Source organism: Chanos chanos, chromosome 7 (genome assembly GCF_902362185.1).
Source record: "Chanos chanos chromosome 7, fChaCha1.1, whole genome shotgun sequence".
Classification (NCBI taxonomy): domain Eukaryota; kingdom Metazoa; phylum Chordata; class Actinopteri; order Gonorynchiformes; family Chanidae; genus Chanos; species Chanos chanos.
This window is the reverse complement of record NC_044501.1, coordinates 30,462,990-30,479,510: the sequence shown is the minus strand read 5'-3', so window position 1 is coordinate 30,479,510 and position 16,521 is coordinate 30,462,990. Positions and strand designations below refer to the sequence as shown.

Sequence of the window (16,521 nt, the reverse complement as noted above, 5' to 3'; positions counted from 1 at the left end):
CATAATCTGAGCAATTTTATCTATGAGTATTTGTATGTTGTTTGTGCGAGGTGGAGTCGAAAGGATGCGGCCACGAGGACGAGTGCATGAAACGCAGTGCGCGCACTCACCCTTTAATGATGTTGATGCTATGGCAGCGTACTTCAGAGAAACCTGTGGTACTTCTGTATGGAACAAGCGATATACTGTCTACTGCCGAGTGTTCTGTTCGGCTGGAAACGCAGAATGTTTTCCTGATCAGTCGTTGCTGTGGCGACCTTGTACATACCAGATGTGGAGCACGCGGTATCAATTGCGGATCCGTTACCTGAGCTCGAGCGCGTCCTCTATCTGTGAGATTCACAAGTTCACCTCTCAGCTTGATGAGGAATACAAATCCTCTAGGAGCTTGTCTTCCGGGTCACATATTCAGTAATTCCATCACACACAGATGCACAGACACACACTTTCCACACGCATTTTTAAAAAGTACATTACTGACTAAAGTACAGAATCAATGCATAAAAAATACAAGCTTGTATATAGTACTTGTATTTTGGAGCAACAGTGCATCAACCACTGTAGTTGTGGCCAGATACAAACGGGTGTTTCATAACAGATTCAGTCAAATCAAAACTCATTGATTCAGATTTTCATAATTCACAGTAACATTTTCATTCTTACATTTATCTGCTTATTTTAAAGAAAACAAATGTAATGACCAGTGATAAAAAAAAAATCTTTCACTGATGACTAGCATGATCACAGCTCTACTCAGTCATGAATGAAGTCGAACCGACTGATTAAATAAAACTTGCTGAGAACATATACTCGGGGGGGGGGAGACACTTTTGTTTTGTTCATTTTCTAAGGACCTGTGGAATATATTTTAAAGTATTAAGACTGTTCAAGCCATTCTGCTCTGTCTGACTAAGTTTCTAAGCTGCGATACCAAGTGTCATTTTAGGTTGAACGGTAGAAAAGCCCAAAAGAAGACGCACACGAGTACATTGTGAACGCATTCAGCGCATTTCATGCTCAAGACAGATTAAAAAAAAAAGTGTAATGAAATGAAGGATAACTCGTCATGCAAGTGTTACACTCACGTCACGCCATCTCTGAAGTTGTATAATTACTTTGTTATCCTCTTTGTTCGGAGAGACTGTGCCTACCCACGTAGGGCGTACTCTCCCGTGCTGCATGAAATAAAGGTAAATGATTCATTGCACCTGAAGTTTGTTGTCTCTGAGACTTAGCAACTCTCATTACAGCAGATTCCAAATTTCCCTTACAGACCAAATATAGACTGTACCCCAGGATCAGGACTTATCTCCTGGTTTCTAAAATCACAAAACATATAAAACATATAGTACAGATGTACAAACGCACAAAAATTGACAAAAACCATACACGCACACATAGGCATACGCACAGTACAGAATTGCATATTGTAGGATCATATGATAATATCTGAAACCTGCAATAGACCTAAATCAGACACAGGACTGTTCTCTTGTGGTCCACCAACATGGTTTTGTCCATAACCTGGTTACTGAAGCCCCGTTTCATAGCAGTGTTGGAACATTCGACTGTTATGAAAATGAAATTTCACTTATTCATTATTCACATTATGCTAACTTCCTCAAAAAGAAAAAAAACCCAGGAATCGTACACTGGTTATAGTTGATCTGTTTCTGATTAATACTTATGGTGGTTACGCAACAACAAATACTGACTTCATGCCTAAAACTATGGGTTTTTTTTCAGTCAGGTGCAGAACATTCAATATGATAACAGAAACATTAAACTATAATAAGCTTGTTAGATGAAGATTTCTTCATTTTTTTTTTCAGGCAGTCACTTGCCTTAATATTTTTCAGTTATTCTAAATTTTTACCAAGGTTTATAGTGTATGGTTTTTCACGTGAAGTTATGCCATTGTTACTTGCAGTGCAGCAGATAGCTATGGTACCATGGTAAAAACATTCCCATTGACAATCCCAGTTCTAGCATTCTTTCTTTTACTGGTCCTCCTTTCCCCCTCTTTTTCGTCTACTCCTCTCTCTTCTCCTCCTTGTGCCTGCAGGGGGTGCCTCCTCTTTCTCTCACTCTATATCTGAGCAGTACATCTCGTGAGGGTGGCAGGATGCCCAGGCCGGCACGGGCACAGTCTGGTGCCAGCGTGGCGTCTGGGTTGCTAAGCTCCAGGTCGTAATGCCAAAGCGCCAGGGTGAGGAACTCTTTAATCTCGTTCACGGCGAAGAAACGACCCGGGCACTCGCTGGCACCGGAGCCAAATGGGATCAGGAAATGTCTCAGCCTACGCCCAGCCTTAAAGAAACTGCTCTTCTTCTTGCCGTCTGCTTCCAAGTAACGGTCAAATTGGAATTCCTGCAGGGAGGAAAGGATGTTGCGCTATCAGACTGAAACATGTTGTTACGACAACATTACAGAGATGTCTCAAAATGATCAAACTTAACAGGAACTGGCAAGAATAAATCATACAATGTTAGCTTTCACCCGCACGCAAGAGTCGACACGGGAAACCGCTTTTGCAATCATTTCACACAAACATTACAGATTCAGTGAAAAACAGAGAACAGAGAACATGCTTGAACACAGTGTTATGCTTTACTGCACACACATACTGCACAAATCTTTCAAAAATATTGAGCGTTCTTGTCAGGGACAAACATCAAGATGTAGAGAATTAAATGGCTTATAGGTTTAGGTTGTAATCGTCGCTTTGTGTGTGTGTGTGTGTGGGGGGGGGGGGGGGGTCTGTGTGTGTGGCTATGTGTCTTCACTAAAAGAATTGGGTTAACTAAAAACAGATGAGAGCGTGGGAAGAACAGGGAATGTTCCCTCTGGCAGGAGTGGGAAAAAAAGTTGGAGTCATGGCAGGAAGATTCTTTTACGTACAGTATTACAACACCACCCAATCACACTCAACATCCACAGCACTTTGAGTCAACACCACCCTTCTGGTTACACTGGAGGAAGCTGGAGGTATAGAACACCGATTGAGGAATGGTTACCTTTAGTTTTAAAGCTACTTACCGTGGGATTGGGGTAAACCTCTGGGTCCATGTGGATGAGTTGAGGGTAGAGGCAGATGTAATCCCCCTTGCGAATGGCGACCTGTTCACCCGAGTCCAGCGTTAGCACGAAATCCTCGTTAGCCACGCGAATCATGATGGAAGCACTGGACAGGCGTAACGCTTCCGCAATGATACTGTCTGTAAAAGACATGACATCATCACAGCTTAATCCGTAATCTTTTCTCTCTGCACTGTAAGAGTGGCATTCTGTCATCAATCGAATGAACATGGTGGGCTGCCTGATACTCTGTTTAAAGGATATACAGGTCACAAGTTTGTAAGATGGATTTAGATATATTACTTTAGATTTATAATATGTAAGTACATATTTCACTTCATTACATTACCATTCTGTCCTCTTTTTGCTGTTGGATATATTGAGCAGTATAAATTTGTGGAACATTCAGATGTGTCAGCATGTATGTGCAGAAAAGACGTTTTACCAAGAACAGTCATGGACTCCAGCTGTTCTCTGGTCAGACTTATAAGTTGACTGGGGTCATCTAAAGGTTCCTCTGACTCCTGTAGAACCCTGTTAATCTCTGAGAGAGCAGCATCCAGAGCCGCTGGGGACCTGAGGGCCGACATGGGCATACGAAAAAAAACCCCCAAAAAACAATACATAAATACAGAACTATGTATGAAGTGTATGTTTGCGAAGTGTGTTTGTGTGTGCCTGTGTGTGTGTGTGTGTCTGTGTGTGTGTGCGTGTCTGTGTGTGTGTGTGTGTGAGAGTGTGTCTGGGTGTTTGGGGTGTGTGTGTGTGTGTGTGTATGTTTGGGTATGTGTATGAGTGTGTGTGTGTGTGTGTGTGTGTTTGTGCGTGTATGTGCTCAGTACCTCAGGGTATAGTACAGACTCCAGAAGGCGGCAGGGAGTGTGTTGGCCTGTGAGGCCCAGAGCATGCAGACGTGTGTCCTCGCTTTCCCCGTTTCGTCCAGTCGCATGCGGTCAAACGCGTCCATCCTGCGTTGGATGAGCGCTGAGATGCAGTTCCTGCGCTGAAGTCCACTGTGTTTCAACTCACTAGCCAGGGCCTCGCGGGCACGCCACGCGCTCAAACACAACGAAATTGGCACACCCGCCGCCAGCGCGGGAAAAGCCTTGTCGAACATCAAAAAGTCACGGACCGTTTTTCTTATAAACGAGCCCGCTTTTGCCACGCCCCTCAGTTTGGGAAGCTCCGCCTCTTGACCAAACAGCGTCAGAAATCCCGCCTCGAACATGATGCGATTGGTGAAACTCTGTAAACCCTCCTCCTGCCAGCCATGCCCGCGCTGCGAATCCTGACTGAGCACCGTTTGCAGGTTACCCAACATGCTCTGGGTCAGCTGCTGTAGAGGTGGTCCTTGGAGAGTCTGTCTGAAGATGGAATGCACCTCCTTGTAACTCTCACTGAGCATCGGGGAGTTGAAATCAGCATGACCAAAGACCTGTAACGGAAATAGAAAAAGACAAAGGTCTCGACTGGTCCATCTAATCGACTCATTCGTTAAGAGTTCAGTCCTTACAATAAAAGCAGCAATCAAACTCATTTAAAGTGTTTCCTTCAATTGTTCAGACTACTTCCTGTGTATAGAATACGAGGATTGTGTGTTTGCGTCTGTGCGCGAGTTCTCTAAAGAGGCAGCGATGTTGGCCTGTTTCCCGGTTGCTAGGGCACATATTTGGGTTAAAGTTGAGTGAGAGCAACGGAGGACGTTTTTCAAGGTGATAATTAACTTGCGGAGAGAAAAGCGTCCAGAGGAGTGACATGTGGCATTATTCACTCTGCCCGGTTCTTTGTGAAACCCCCCGGCATCACCCGCGGTGCTTATGAGCCCCCGATTTTAGGCCATTTACCCTCTGAGAGAATCCCATAGCGAACTTCTGGAAGTCCAGGTTCTTGCCCTGCCGGACCACGGAAGAGAAGGAAAACGGGTCAGTGATGAATGTGAGGTACTTCCCGGCGATCTTACAAGTGAAAACATTCCCGTGTTTCCGCTGCATGTCTTGCAGGAAGCCGAGCGGGTTTCTCCCATAATCCAAAGCCAACCCAATAAACGGCATCCAGCCAGTTTCCAGTGGGGGTTCACCTGGTTTCCTGCACACAAACACAAGACTGGTTTGTTAACAACTGCTGACAATGAGAAAAAAGGAAATTAAAAGCCTCGGCCAGAGTGTTAAACTGTGTACCGTGGGTAAATTTATACTGTCTGATAATATGGTCACTGTACATAAACACAACTTGAAATGTCATCATCAAACTGAGACTGAATTCAGTGACAAAGCCTTCACATTTTCCCAAATGTTTTTTTTTTTAATTTTCATTTTGATTATTTCGTGATTTTTTGGCCCCAGGCAGTTATATCCATTTTTTGTTAGTTGGTTCTTGTTGGTCATCTGTTGTTGTTATATTTTTTAAACGTAGGCCTAAAGAGAGCAGACAAAATGATGGAAACACCCGATGAAGGTTTCCACATTTTTCATATTAACAATGTAATGTAATGGTAATTAGCAACTTTTTCTTTTATATTGACATGTTTACATCAACACTTTAATATATGAGGTTTTCAAACAACATGACACCTCAAACAGATCTTGAAAGATGCTAAATGGTTGATATTGAGGACAGGTGAACTGCCCAAATACTTCTGTGATGGGAATCACTGTGACTAAACAGCAAGAAAACACTATGACCAGTCAAACAAGAAAAAAACACTATGACCAGTCAAATAAGGAAAAAAAAAAACATGCTGAGGAGAGGGTGAGGGAAATTTGGAGTCTCCATATGGAGAGATGCTAATTCTCAGAAACCACAAACCTCAGACGTGATGAATCGTTTCTTCTTTATTTTACGTGCACGGGAGAAGTACACCTCAGAGATGAAGTGCAGTTCTCGCTGGGGTTAAGAAGCGCAGACCTTTTCATGCAGTAAGACAAACACATCCGAGGACGTGTGTGGGCGTTAACGAAATAACTTTTCTCATGGAGCACAGGGTACTTGGTGTTCACTCCCAGTTGTTACAGGCACAGAGAGGCCTTGTCCTCTACAGAATAACTGCTCAATGTTCTAACACACAGATACATTATTGCAGTATACAGTAATTAAGCAAGTTAACACGGTCGCTACCATATTAATACATCATCACGACAATAGTCATGAGGCACATTTTTCCTCTAAGCGTTACAGTCATAATGCAAAGCGATATTTTCCCCACAAGAGATACAAATCACACTTGAAAGTTAACATTTGCTTACAAGGATAAACAAATTCCTCACAGAGCAGTCACTGAAAACCACCAGACAGTGGACTCAAAAATTACCACACTTCTGTGTCCAAACCTCTGCAAACAGGTCTCAGCCATAAACTATAATCTGTGAGTTTCATAAACAGTTTTACCACATATACACACACACACACACACATGCATACACACATATAGATAGATAGAGAGATAGACAGATAGATGGTAAGCATATATGGTACTATGGCCTAATACAATGGCTTTCACATGTTTTTTCTTTATCTGAATGGCTTTATGACCAAAGAAATCAAGAGTAATCCTTCAGCCCATTGAGCCATGCAATACAAAGGAGACCAGGAACACCCCACAGCGCTAACAGTTACTCATTGTTATAAATGGCCTCAAGACCAAAATAAGCCTCCCACAGTTTCCTTAAGTCATCAGATGTGTATGAGCCACTCAGGAAGTTCATGAGCCCAGATTTGTTCTGTCAGGAAAAGTGGTCTGAAGTGTCACAATAACCACTTAAAACATTGCAAGAAGCAAGGTAGCTGCTCAAAAGGCAAAGCTTACGATGACAATACCTTGTCATTTAATAAATTAAGAAGTATATACACTGAGTTTTTTTTTTTTTCAGTAGTCACAGAATGATAATCCAGTAATGACCATTTTAATAATTACGGAATCAGTGAAGACATTTGACCTAACCCCACAGTTCTTGAAACTGCTTTTCAACCTATTTAAAAGTAGGCTATATGGGTGAATTAGCGTATGGGAAGACAAGGATATCTTGAAAAACTACATTAGTACTACAGGGCACAGCTAGTCGCTTAAAATCCACTCTTACTTCTACTCCAGGACTTCCATGTGATGCGAGCCCATACAGTAACAGATCTAACATAACGTTTTGTAGTTTGAACAGACCTGAGTGACCTCCAGGCGTCGGGGGAGGGGGGGGGGGGGGTCCCAAAAGGGAACGTTAAATTGCTTTCCTCTAACGCCGAGGAAAGCAGGTCTAGTTGGGTTGTATTCTTTGACCTGGGTTATAAGCCCTACCTCGAATCGCCTTCGTAAAGTTCCAGAAAGACGATTCCTGTATGAAACTGCGAAACAAGCAAGGAGGTTAAGTTCCGTGACAAGTCTTACGGCAGTTGGCCAATGGTAAGCTATAAATATTTTGTTTAGGGAGATTCCATCCATATCATTCATCTTGCAAACATTTCGCCGTTTTTTGCCACTCGTTTGCCGTATCCTGCCATGAGTATTTATGCTGTTTTTACTGTTTTCCACTAATTTGTTGATTTGACGTTGCTGTAACTAACGCACCTGGAATTCCAGGCAACAGTTATCAGCACTCAGACTCTGTCAAAATATAACCGTCATAAATCTTCCCGCACGAAGGTGTTGGTTTGAGGATGTCATTATAGCAGGGAAAAAGACACATTGGTAATTAACCTTTGAAATACAGTTGCATGTGTATAAACGTTTTAAGACACTGCTTACGAATATGCCCTTTTTCGTTAAGTGATTTTATCCTTTTGTCCAACCCCTGTTTACTTACATATTTTGAATTTGTGCGGATTTGCGTCCATTTCTGTTAGCTTTTAAGTATTAGTTTCATTTTGTTGTACTGAATACAAGTAAGCGCTGTAGAAACACCTTCATTCTCAAGTCCAGAACAGAACAAAAACTTTCTATGTCCCATGTCCAAAGTTCAGTTACACTGAGAACACGTGAATCGGTTTAAACTTTAAAGTTTCCAGCTTAAAGCTTAAGTCACGTCCACAGAACAATTCTCGAAACTTAATGCAGTTTTCCAAACTTTATGGTAATTTTGCTTTGATTTATCAGCTTCAAATCTCACCTTTTCCGTGTCTTCCCGTATTGCCACACCAAGAAAAGAGACAGTAGAACGGTGAGAATGCCAACGAGAAGAGAAGCCATTGCACCTACTCACACCCTCTCGTCACTCTCCCCTTCTCGCCTGAAAATGCGTTACTCTAGCTAACTTTCTCCTCGACGCACCTCCCAAAAGCTGTCATCACAAATAATTCGAAGTTTGCGTAATGAGAACATGGATTTGTCCTCAGGCAAACCCACGTCAAAATGTACGGTTGTATACCCATACCTCAGGCAAATGAGTAGTTGTTTAGACACCGGTGTATTTTCGAAATGTTTTCATATTATCGTGAAATCTATCAAAATCGATCAACTGCGTATGGAAACTAGGGTTTCAAACAGCGTTTGGTAGATTTTAGTTGACTTCTCTGAAGCCGCAACATTCGTTCCAAATAGAGCTTCTCAGTTCCTTATTGTTAGATTATTAACCAATAACGTTAGATTCCTTATATTGAGATGTAGAACGCAAAAGATAAGGGGAAAGACCTAAGGCCTGCTTAGTAATAGAAACACGACCGTGGTGCACGGTTCCATGCAACAGTTTCACAAAAAACTAAAACGGTTAAATGTGGTTTTAAACGTATCCTTTGACGCAACGCTGTCAGGCAACTACATTAACGGTCAGTGTCAAAAGACAGCAACAGCACAGTTGACTCCTGTTTGGCCCTCATTAAATGTACAACTGAAAAGCGTTTTTCAGCTACTTCAACATTTTTTTTAGGATGAATGTAGAATTTGCATTCATTTTGAAAGTGAAGTCTTTTCAGCAGGGTGTATAGATGTGAAGGCAGGTAACACGATAATTATACTCAACTTAAATACATAATTGAGAAGAAACACCAGTGACAGTAAAGGCTTGCTCCTTGGTGCACTGTTGGTCCATTAAGGCCCAGCAGATCAAATGTTAAACACATTTGTCTATTATTTACGTTCTGAAAGTCATAAAGTGTAACTATATGTTACTTTCCCAGACTGACTTAGCAAGAAGAGCTTCTCACCCTGTTTTAAATACTAACAAGAAAATAAATTGCTGCTTTTTACCTAATGCAAGAACAAACAGATGAATATCAGTCAGGTTATCATGATAAGAAAGACACAGCGTGAGATAGGTATGTGTTTTTTAAACCCTCTTCAAATGTATAAAAATTGGAGATATAATGCAGAGATTTATATATATACAGTATATGTATACCAATGAATGCCCAGATGTGCAAGTCAGATGTTCTACATCAGCACTGGCACACCTGACTGAACAGCATTCTGACAAGCTGAAACAGGCATATCACGGAAGGACAGAGAAACACGTGCAAGACAGTTGCTAATTGTCAGAGACATTAAACCTATGATGCGATGACTCATCTTCCTTTATTTCATGTGTCAGGGGAGAAGTACACCTCAGAGATGAAGTGCAGTTCTCGCTGGGGTTAAGAAGCGCAGACCTTTTCATACAGTAAGACAAACCAAACCGAGGACGTGTGTGGGCGTTAACGAAATAACTTTTCTCAGGGAGCGCAGGGTACTTGGTGTTCACTCCCAGTTGTTACAGGCACAGAGAGGCCTTGTCCTCTACAGAATAACTGCTCAATGTTCTAACACACAGATACATTTTTGCAGTATACAGTAATTAAGCAAGCACAGGTCCCTGTAATATTAATACTTCATCATGACAATAGTCATGACGCACATTTTCCTTCTAAAAGTTACAGTCATGATGCAAAGTGTTGTTTTTCCAACACACGTTTTTGTCTCAGGGACATTTTTGTGTCTTCTGGCTGCCAAGTATTTTCCTTTATGTTTCTCAAAGTCTTTTTTCTTGTACCAACTGAGTACTCTACCTGGTCTCATGTTCTCATGTTTAAAACCTTATCTTCTGTATATTCAATGACGCCAGCAGGTATATATGCAGTTCAAGCGGCCACTAGGTCAAGGGTTTCTCAACACTCTCTCCAATAGCGTAGGTCCCGTAACCGGAGTTGAGGGGCACTGCCACATATGGCCAGTAGATGGAGACAAAGCAGTTCTGCTGGAATCACAGAGCAACTGGTTATACTTCACTCCATCTTCAGACCTCCACCCAATCCAGGCTACTGGCCCCAAAAAGAATAATTTGGCCATTTACTATCATCATTGTCATCGCCATCATCATCGTCACTCAAATACACTATTGATACACTATTGTGGCCAGTTTATAGTAAGTGAACCTGTACAGACACACACACACACACACACACAATTGCAAGAGCAACAAAACTTTCACTCTCAACCAAAATCAAAAGGGTACCTAAAAATAAAAACATTTCACACAGACACAGAGAGAGAGAGACACAGAGAGAGAGAGAGAGAGAGAGAGAGAGACTTAACAGTCATCTGCTTCAGACATGGCATTTTAGACAGATTTTTTTTTTTACTGGTGAAACATTTTTGAACAAAAGGGCTGATTTTTTTTTCTTATTGTAGACACTATCGATCACTGCTCTACTGTGACGATGGCTCCTCATTCATTCATCCCTGCCTTTGCCTTTCAGCCAGTCTCTCCCTCACCCACTCTCTCTCCTTCTTTCTCTCTTTCTCTCTCTCTCTCTCTCTCTTACTCCCCCCCTCTCTTCCAAGGTCTCATTCACTTCTTTGCAATTTTTGTGTTATTTTCCGTAATGTCAATGTAAAATGACAATTCACCGATATGATATAAATGTCAAAGGTAAGATAACACAGGATAAAAACTGCAGTATTGTAGCATCCTCTGTAGTATTACTAGGCCTCTGTTAGGACTCCATAGTAACTTAAATGTGCCTTTATTTTGATTTTTAAAAAAAAACTTTCATTACTTAGCAGTCTCAAGACTCTAATATCACTTTTGCATTACTCTGTGTCATTGCTCCTTCATATGACTTTGATTTGACTCAGATCAGACTGTGATGATATTCATATGATTCCAATGTATTCCTGTATAAGTAACATGTCTTGATTAGGCCTTTAACAGAATTAAAGACCCAGCTGATAACAATCTCATGGATCAGAATCAATCTGGATTCAAAGCCGGCCACTCCACAGAGATGGCCCTCCTTGCTCTCTCGGAGGAGCTCCACTTGGCCAGAGTGAAGTCTCTCAGCTCTGTCCTCATACTCCTACACCTCTCTGCAGCATTTGACACGGTCAACCACCAGATTGTCCTCTCATCCCTTGCTGGGCTAGGCCTCGCATGGTTCAAGTCCTATCTGTCTGACCGTTCCTACCAGGTCTCCTGGAGGGAATCGGTCTCCTCCCCCCGCCCTTTCCACACTGGAGTCCCACATGGTTCTGTACTTGGTCCACTCCTCTTCTCTCTCTACACCAGATCACTCAGTCAAGTTATCTCTGCCCATGGTCTCTCTTACCACTGCTACGCTGATGACACACAGCTGTTCTTCTCCTTCCCCCCCTCTGACCCTCAGGTTCAGCCTCGTATCGCAGCCTGCTTAGCTGACATTGCCTCCTGGATGTCCACTAACCACCTCAAATTCAACCTGGAGGAAACGGAGCTTCTGTTTTTTCCCACTAAGAACTCCCCAACGATCGACACTGCAATCACCATTGAGGGATCTGTGGTGTTCCCCACCACAGCAGCCAAAAACCTTGGCGTGACACTCGACAACCAGTTGACCTACACCAGTCACATTGCGGCAGTCCCTCGATCCTACATATTCTCCCTATACAACATCAGGAGAATCCGCCCCCTTCCTCACACAACAGGTGACCCAGCTCCTGGTCCAAGCTCCCGCCTGGACTACTGCAACGTTCTACTAGCTGGCTTACCGACCTGCACCATCAGGCCGCTCCAGCTCGTGCAGAACACCACTGCACACCTGGTATTCAACCTCCCTAAGCACTCTCATGTCACTCCACTGCTTACTGCACTCCACTGGCTTCCGGTAGCTGCCCGCATCCAGTTCAAGACACTGGTGCTGGCCTTCCAGGCCACAAGAGGCTCCGCCCCATCATACCTTCAGTCCCTAATAACTCTGTATACCCCTACTAGAACCCTCCGCACTACGACCTCTGGTCAACTGACGGTCCCCTCACTTCGGGAACCCGGCAGCCGCTCCTCCCGACCACGCCTCTTCTCCGCCATTGCCCCGCAGTGGTGGAACAATCTCCCTCATACAGTTAGGACTGCGGAATCCCTGACCATCTTCCGCAAGAAACTGAAAATCCACCTCTTCAGAACCCTGTCCCCCAATGCCTAACCTCCCTTCCTTACAAAAAAAAAAAAAAAAAAAAAAAAAAAAAAACCTTGTCTTGTATCTATGTTTGTCAAAGAATTCCAGGGGCGCAATACAAAGGGGTATATTGACGCTCAGTCTTATTGTGACGTCTGCTTATGAGGTATTAGGAATCCGACTGATGCACTAATTGTAAGTTGCTTTGGCTAAAAGCATCTGCCAAATGCTAAATTGTAAATTGTAAAACTCAATCCCAAAGAGAGACCCATTCTATGATTCTATTGTGACATGAAATTCTATGAATATGCCAAACATGACTCCATTACAACATAACATGACTCTAACCTTACTTGAGTATTACTTGGAAAGGACTCGAAAATGACTCAGATGTGACTCAAAACACGAGTTGTGACTTATACGCCTGGGCAAAAAAAAAAAGAAAAGACAAATCCAAACTGAGGACATGTTTCTGTGCGCCCTGCTAACAGATGCTGCAAAAAAACGCAGGGCATTCTGCCTGTAATCCCCCTTTACGGTTCATCTTTTTAGCTTAAGACACCACGGTTAGCTAGCGATGGTAGTTTGTCATTAATCCTTTTAATAGAATCGTTCATATGTGACAGAAGTGGTGTAGCTCGTTCTCCACAAGTACTCGGCCATAGTGTTTCTTTTGTAGTCGTTGTTTGTTTTTTGTTTTTTTTTTACCCCGGTTAAATGCACTACGGCTAGCGTAAGAAAGAGGAGAGAAAGTCGCAGATAACTTTTACATTCAGCGATGATTGTGTTCGCTGAGGGGAGCGATGCAGAGGCTGAAGTGCTCTGGCTCGGTGCTCTGGGTCAGCTGATAATGATGGTTAAGGAGCGTGGCAAAGAGATTGAGATGGCGCTCAGCATTGATGATCACGCTGAGAGAAGATGCCTAAACCAATAAAGTGCTCTAAGGTACATTAAACCCGTCACACTTCAACACACACCCCCACACGCACCCACACACACATACACACACACACACACACACACACACACACACACGCACACATAAAATCAATCTCACCCTGCGAGATTGACCCCCCTGAAGGCCACTAGATTTCTAAGCTCTATAAAGTCAGCAGAGTGAAAATTAAGTATGTTCTCTTTACCTGTAGAAATTGAGAAAATCTCTTAGTCTCCTTCTCCCCAAAACACATACAACTGCACACGGAATAACAGCCCTGTCCTGACCAACTCTCAAGGGGTTAATTAAAGAAAAAGTGTGTGTGTGTGTGTGTGTGTGTGCACGCGCGTGTGCGTGCGTGCATGTGTGTGTGTGTGTGTGTGTGCGTGTGTGTGTGTGTGTGTGAGGGGGATTTGTCTGAAGTGGGCCACTGGTTCCTGTCGCCCCAGGCTCCCCACCCCAGCGTACACGGATGAACACTCAACACCAGCACGACTCAATGTTGCCAGGCAACCGTCTGGTTTGCTGTGGATTGTGTTTGGCAGGGCAATGTGAGAGCTATTCAGATTGAGTTTGCCCCCTCCTCCCCCCCTCACACACACTCGTGCGCGCACACACAAAGACACAAAGACACAAAGACACACACACACTATCTGTAACACCCCCACCCCCCACACATACACACATGGGTGCTCTTCTTCCCACTGTTTGACTTCTTTCCTTGACTCAAAACACTCCTGCAAGACAAACAGACACACAGACACACACACACACACACATACATCCTTTCCCTCATACATTACCTTCAGTTCCATTATGCCTCAGACTTCAAACACATACCCAAACCTCTGTCTTTATCCCAATTTTACACCACTTCCAGGTTTCCCACTACAAAGCCTCCTCCATGTCACATCCTTCAGCGAAACTTCTCCTGTCCCAACTATCAGCCCACACACACACACACACATACACACTCATACACACACATACACACACACATACACATTCATCGCAGCCCTTCGCTGACACCCACACACCATAAGCACCGTCATGGCCCCAGCGACCTGTCTGTCCAATGCCCCTTCCGCCAGTTCTCTCTTTCTCTCTCTCCCTCTCTCTCTCTCTCTCTCACATACACACACACTTCCCCCACCTACATACTCACACACACACACACACACATCTCCCTGAACAGGCATAAACAGTGCTCTCCCACACACTCCCAAAATTTCCTCGATCCTCTCACGACCTACAGACACAAACTGAACAAAACACCTGTCAACATCCTCGCTCCATGCAGCTAACGATACGAGTTCTTGTCTTGTGTGTCCAGAGAGTGATTGTCATACTTTTTTAATCATTTAATGAAGACACGCAAAAGTAAACAATTCAACAAGGCCTCGTAATCCCCCGGCTTCTCTCTACATATCTCATCCATGCTGTCATATCGCTGACAGTCCATATGAGATAAAGAGAGAGAAGGGAAGAGAGGAGAGAGGGAGAGAGAGAGAGAGAGAGAGAGAGAGAGAGAGAACATATGAAGCAGCAAGAAAGCTTGTTTTCATTAGAAGTTTAACAGTCCAAGTTGTAGGTCTTTGGTGTTATCTGAACCCTTGTTTGACTATTTGGACATAATTAAATGTCACAGTATGGTGTGGTTACTATGGTGATTATCTTTTTTCTTTTTTTTTATAATGAGAGGCAGCTGAGAGGGGGTGGGTTTAGACACAGAACGAGTGGGATGGGACAGCATCACGACAGGAAAGTGTACCTGGAGATACCTCAGCAGAAATACGCTGCCTTCTTTGTTACCTAATTTGTATATTGCTCTGACACACCAAGAAGAAGACAAAAAGATTGTTAGTTTTATGTCAAACTGTCACACTGGGACAAAATTGACCATTTCATTCCAATTGTAAAAGTTTAGAATATGTAGCATGTGATGCAGTACATGTCCTCTGTGTAAGTTTATCTCTGATTTCTATTTTTTTTAATGCATATTTGCATAAGAAACAAGAGGAATAAATTAGAAACCTGGGAAAAATCATGCATTTACAGAGATGAAAGCTGAGGACAGCCAACTACGATCATCTGATCAACAGAACTACGATCATCTGATCAGAGGACTGAAGGACTGAAGTTATCTAATCAGAGAACAGAACTGAGGTTGTCCAGTCAGAGGACAGGAGAACTGAAGTTGTCTAATCAGAGAACAGGAGAACTGAGGTTGTCCAGTCAGAGGACAGGAGAACTGAAGTTGTCTAATCAGAGAACAGGAGAACTGAAGTTGTCTAATCAGAGAACAGGAGAACTGAGATTGTCCAGTCAGAGGACAGGAGAACTGAAGTTGTCTAATCAGAGAACAGGTGAACTGAGATTGTCCAGTCAGAGGACAGGAGAATGGAGGTTGTCCAGTCAGAGGACAGGAGAATGGAGGTTGTTCAGAGGACTGGAGAACTGAGGTTGTAAAATCAGAAGGTAGGAGAGCTGATATTTTCTCCAATGAGAGGACAGGAGAACTGAGATTATCCAAGAGGAGGACGGAAGAATCTGGTCTAATTACAGGCTACGTTCACGCTGCAGGTAAAAGTGGCCCAAATCTGATTTTCTTTGCTCATATGTGACTGAGATCCGTTTGTTTTTGGGGTTTTTTCATGACAGTGTAAACAGCACAAATCACATAAAATCTGATCTTTTCCATTTTGATTTGGGCCACTTTCATATGTGGTCCTAAATCGGATACTGGTCTGATTTTTTGCAATGCAACCGCAGTCTGAACAGTCATGTCGGAATTCATGCGACTTTCATGTCACACGTCACGTCACTCTGGTGGGAGTCAGTCGGAGAATACAAACATGGAAGACAGCTGTGATGGAGGTAGTGGAGGAGCAGTGAGGCGTTAGACCTCATAAGTATTTGGGGTGACACTTCTGGACCATCTGCTCACAGATTCGGTCTGTTTCTACGAATTCTACAGTCTGGACCAGGACCATGTCCTGTTCACACTGGAATCTGATTTTGGCCCCATTTAAAAAATAATGTGAAACAGCCAAACAAAAAGAAAAATCAGATCTGATCAATAAATCTGAATTGAGCACTAAGGCTTGCAGTGTGAACGTAGTCAGTGAGGGAACAGAGACAGAGGAGGGATGAAGAAGATTCGTAAAGATTGTATGACAATA

General features: G+C 43.2%; 1 protein-coding gene across 1 annotated transcript; it reads right to left on the bottom strand.

Moving 5' to 3' along the window:
- Window positions 1-515: 515 nt before the first annotated feature.
- Window positions 516-8,308, bottom strand: cyp7a1b (cytochrome P450, family 7, subfamily A, polypeptide 1b). Its single transcript, XM_030780072.1, has 6 exons — window positions 8,172-8,308; window positions 4,923-5,163; window positions 3,921-4,513; window positions 3,524-3,654; window positions 3,040-3,218; window positions 516-2,370 (listed from the first exon to the last, which is right to left on the bottom strand). Exons 1-6 carry the CDS (start codon window positions 8,249-8,251, stop codon window positions 2,032-2,034), a joined length of 1,563 nt encoding a protein of 520 aa, XP_030635932.1. The 5' UTR covers window positions 8,252-8,308; the 3' UTR covers window positions 516-2,031.
- Between the last annotated feature and the right edge of the window lie 8,213 nt (window positions 8,309-16,521).

Excerpts from the sequence above, each read along its gene's own strand:
- cyp7a1b (XM_030780072.1), bottom strand. The coding sequence starts at position 8,251 with ATGGCTTCTCTTCTCGTTGGCATTCTCACCGTTCTACTGTCTCTTTTC. Across the intron at positions 3,655-3,920 it reads AGTCTGTACTATACCCTGAG|GTCCCCAGCGGCTCTGGATG; the intron begins GTACTGAGCACA and ends GTCGGCCCTCAG. Across the intron at positions 3,219-3,523 it reads GGAGTCCATGACTGTTCTTG|ACAGTATCATTGCGGAAGCG; the intron begins GTAAAACGTCTT and ends TGTCTTTTACAG.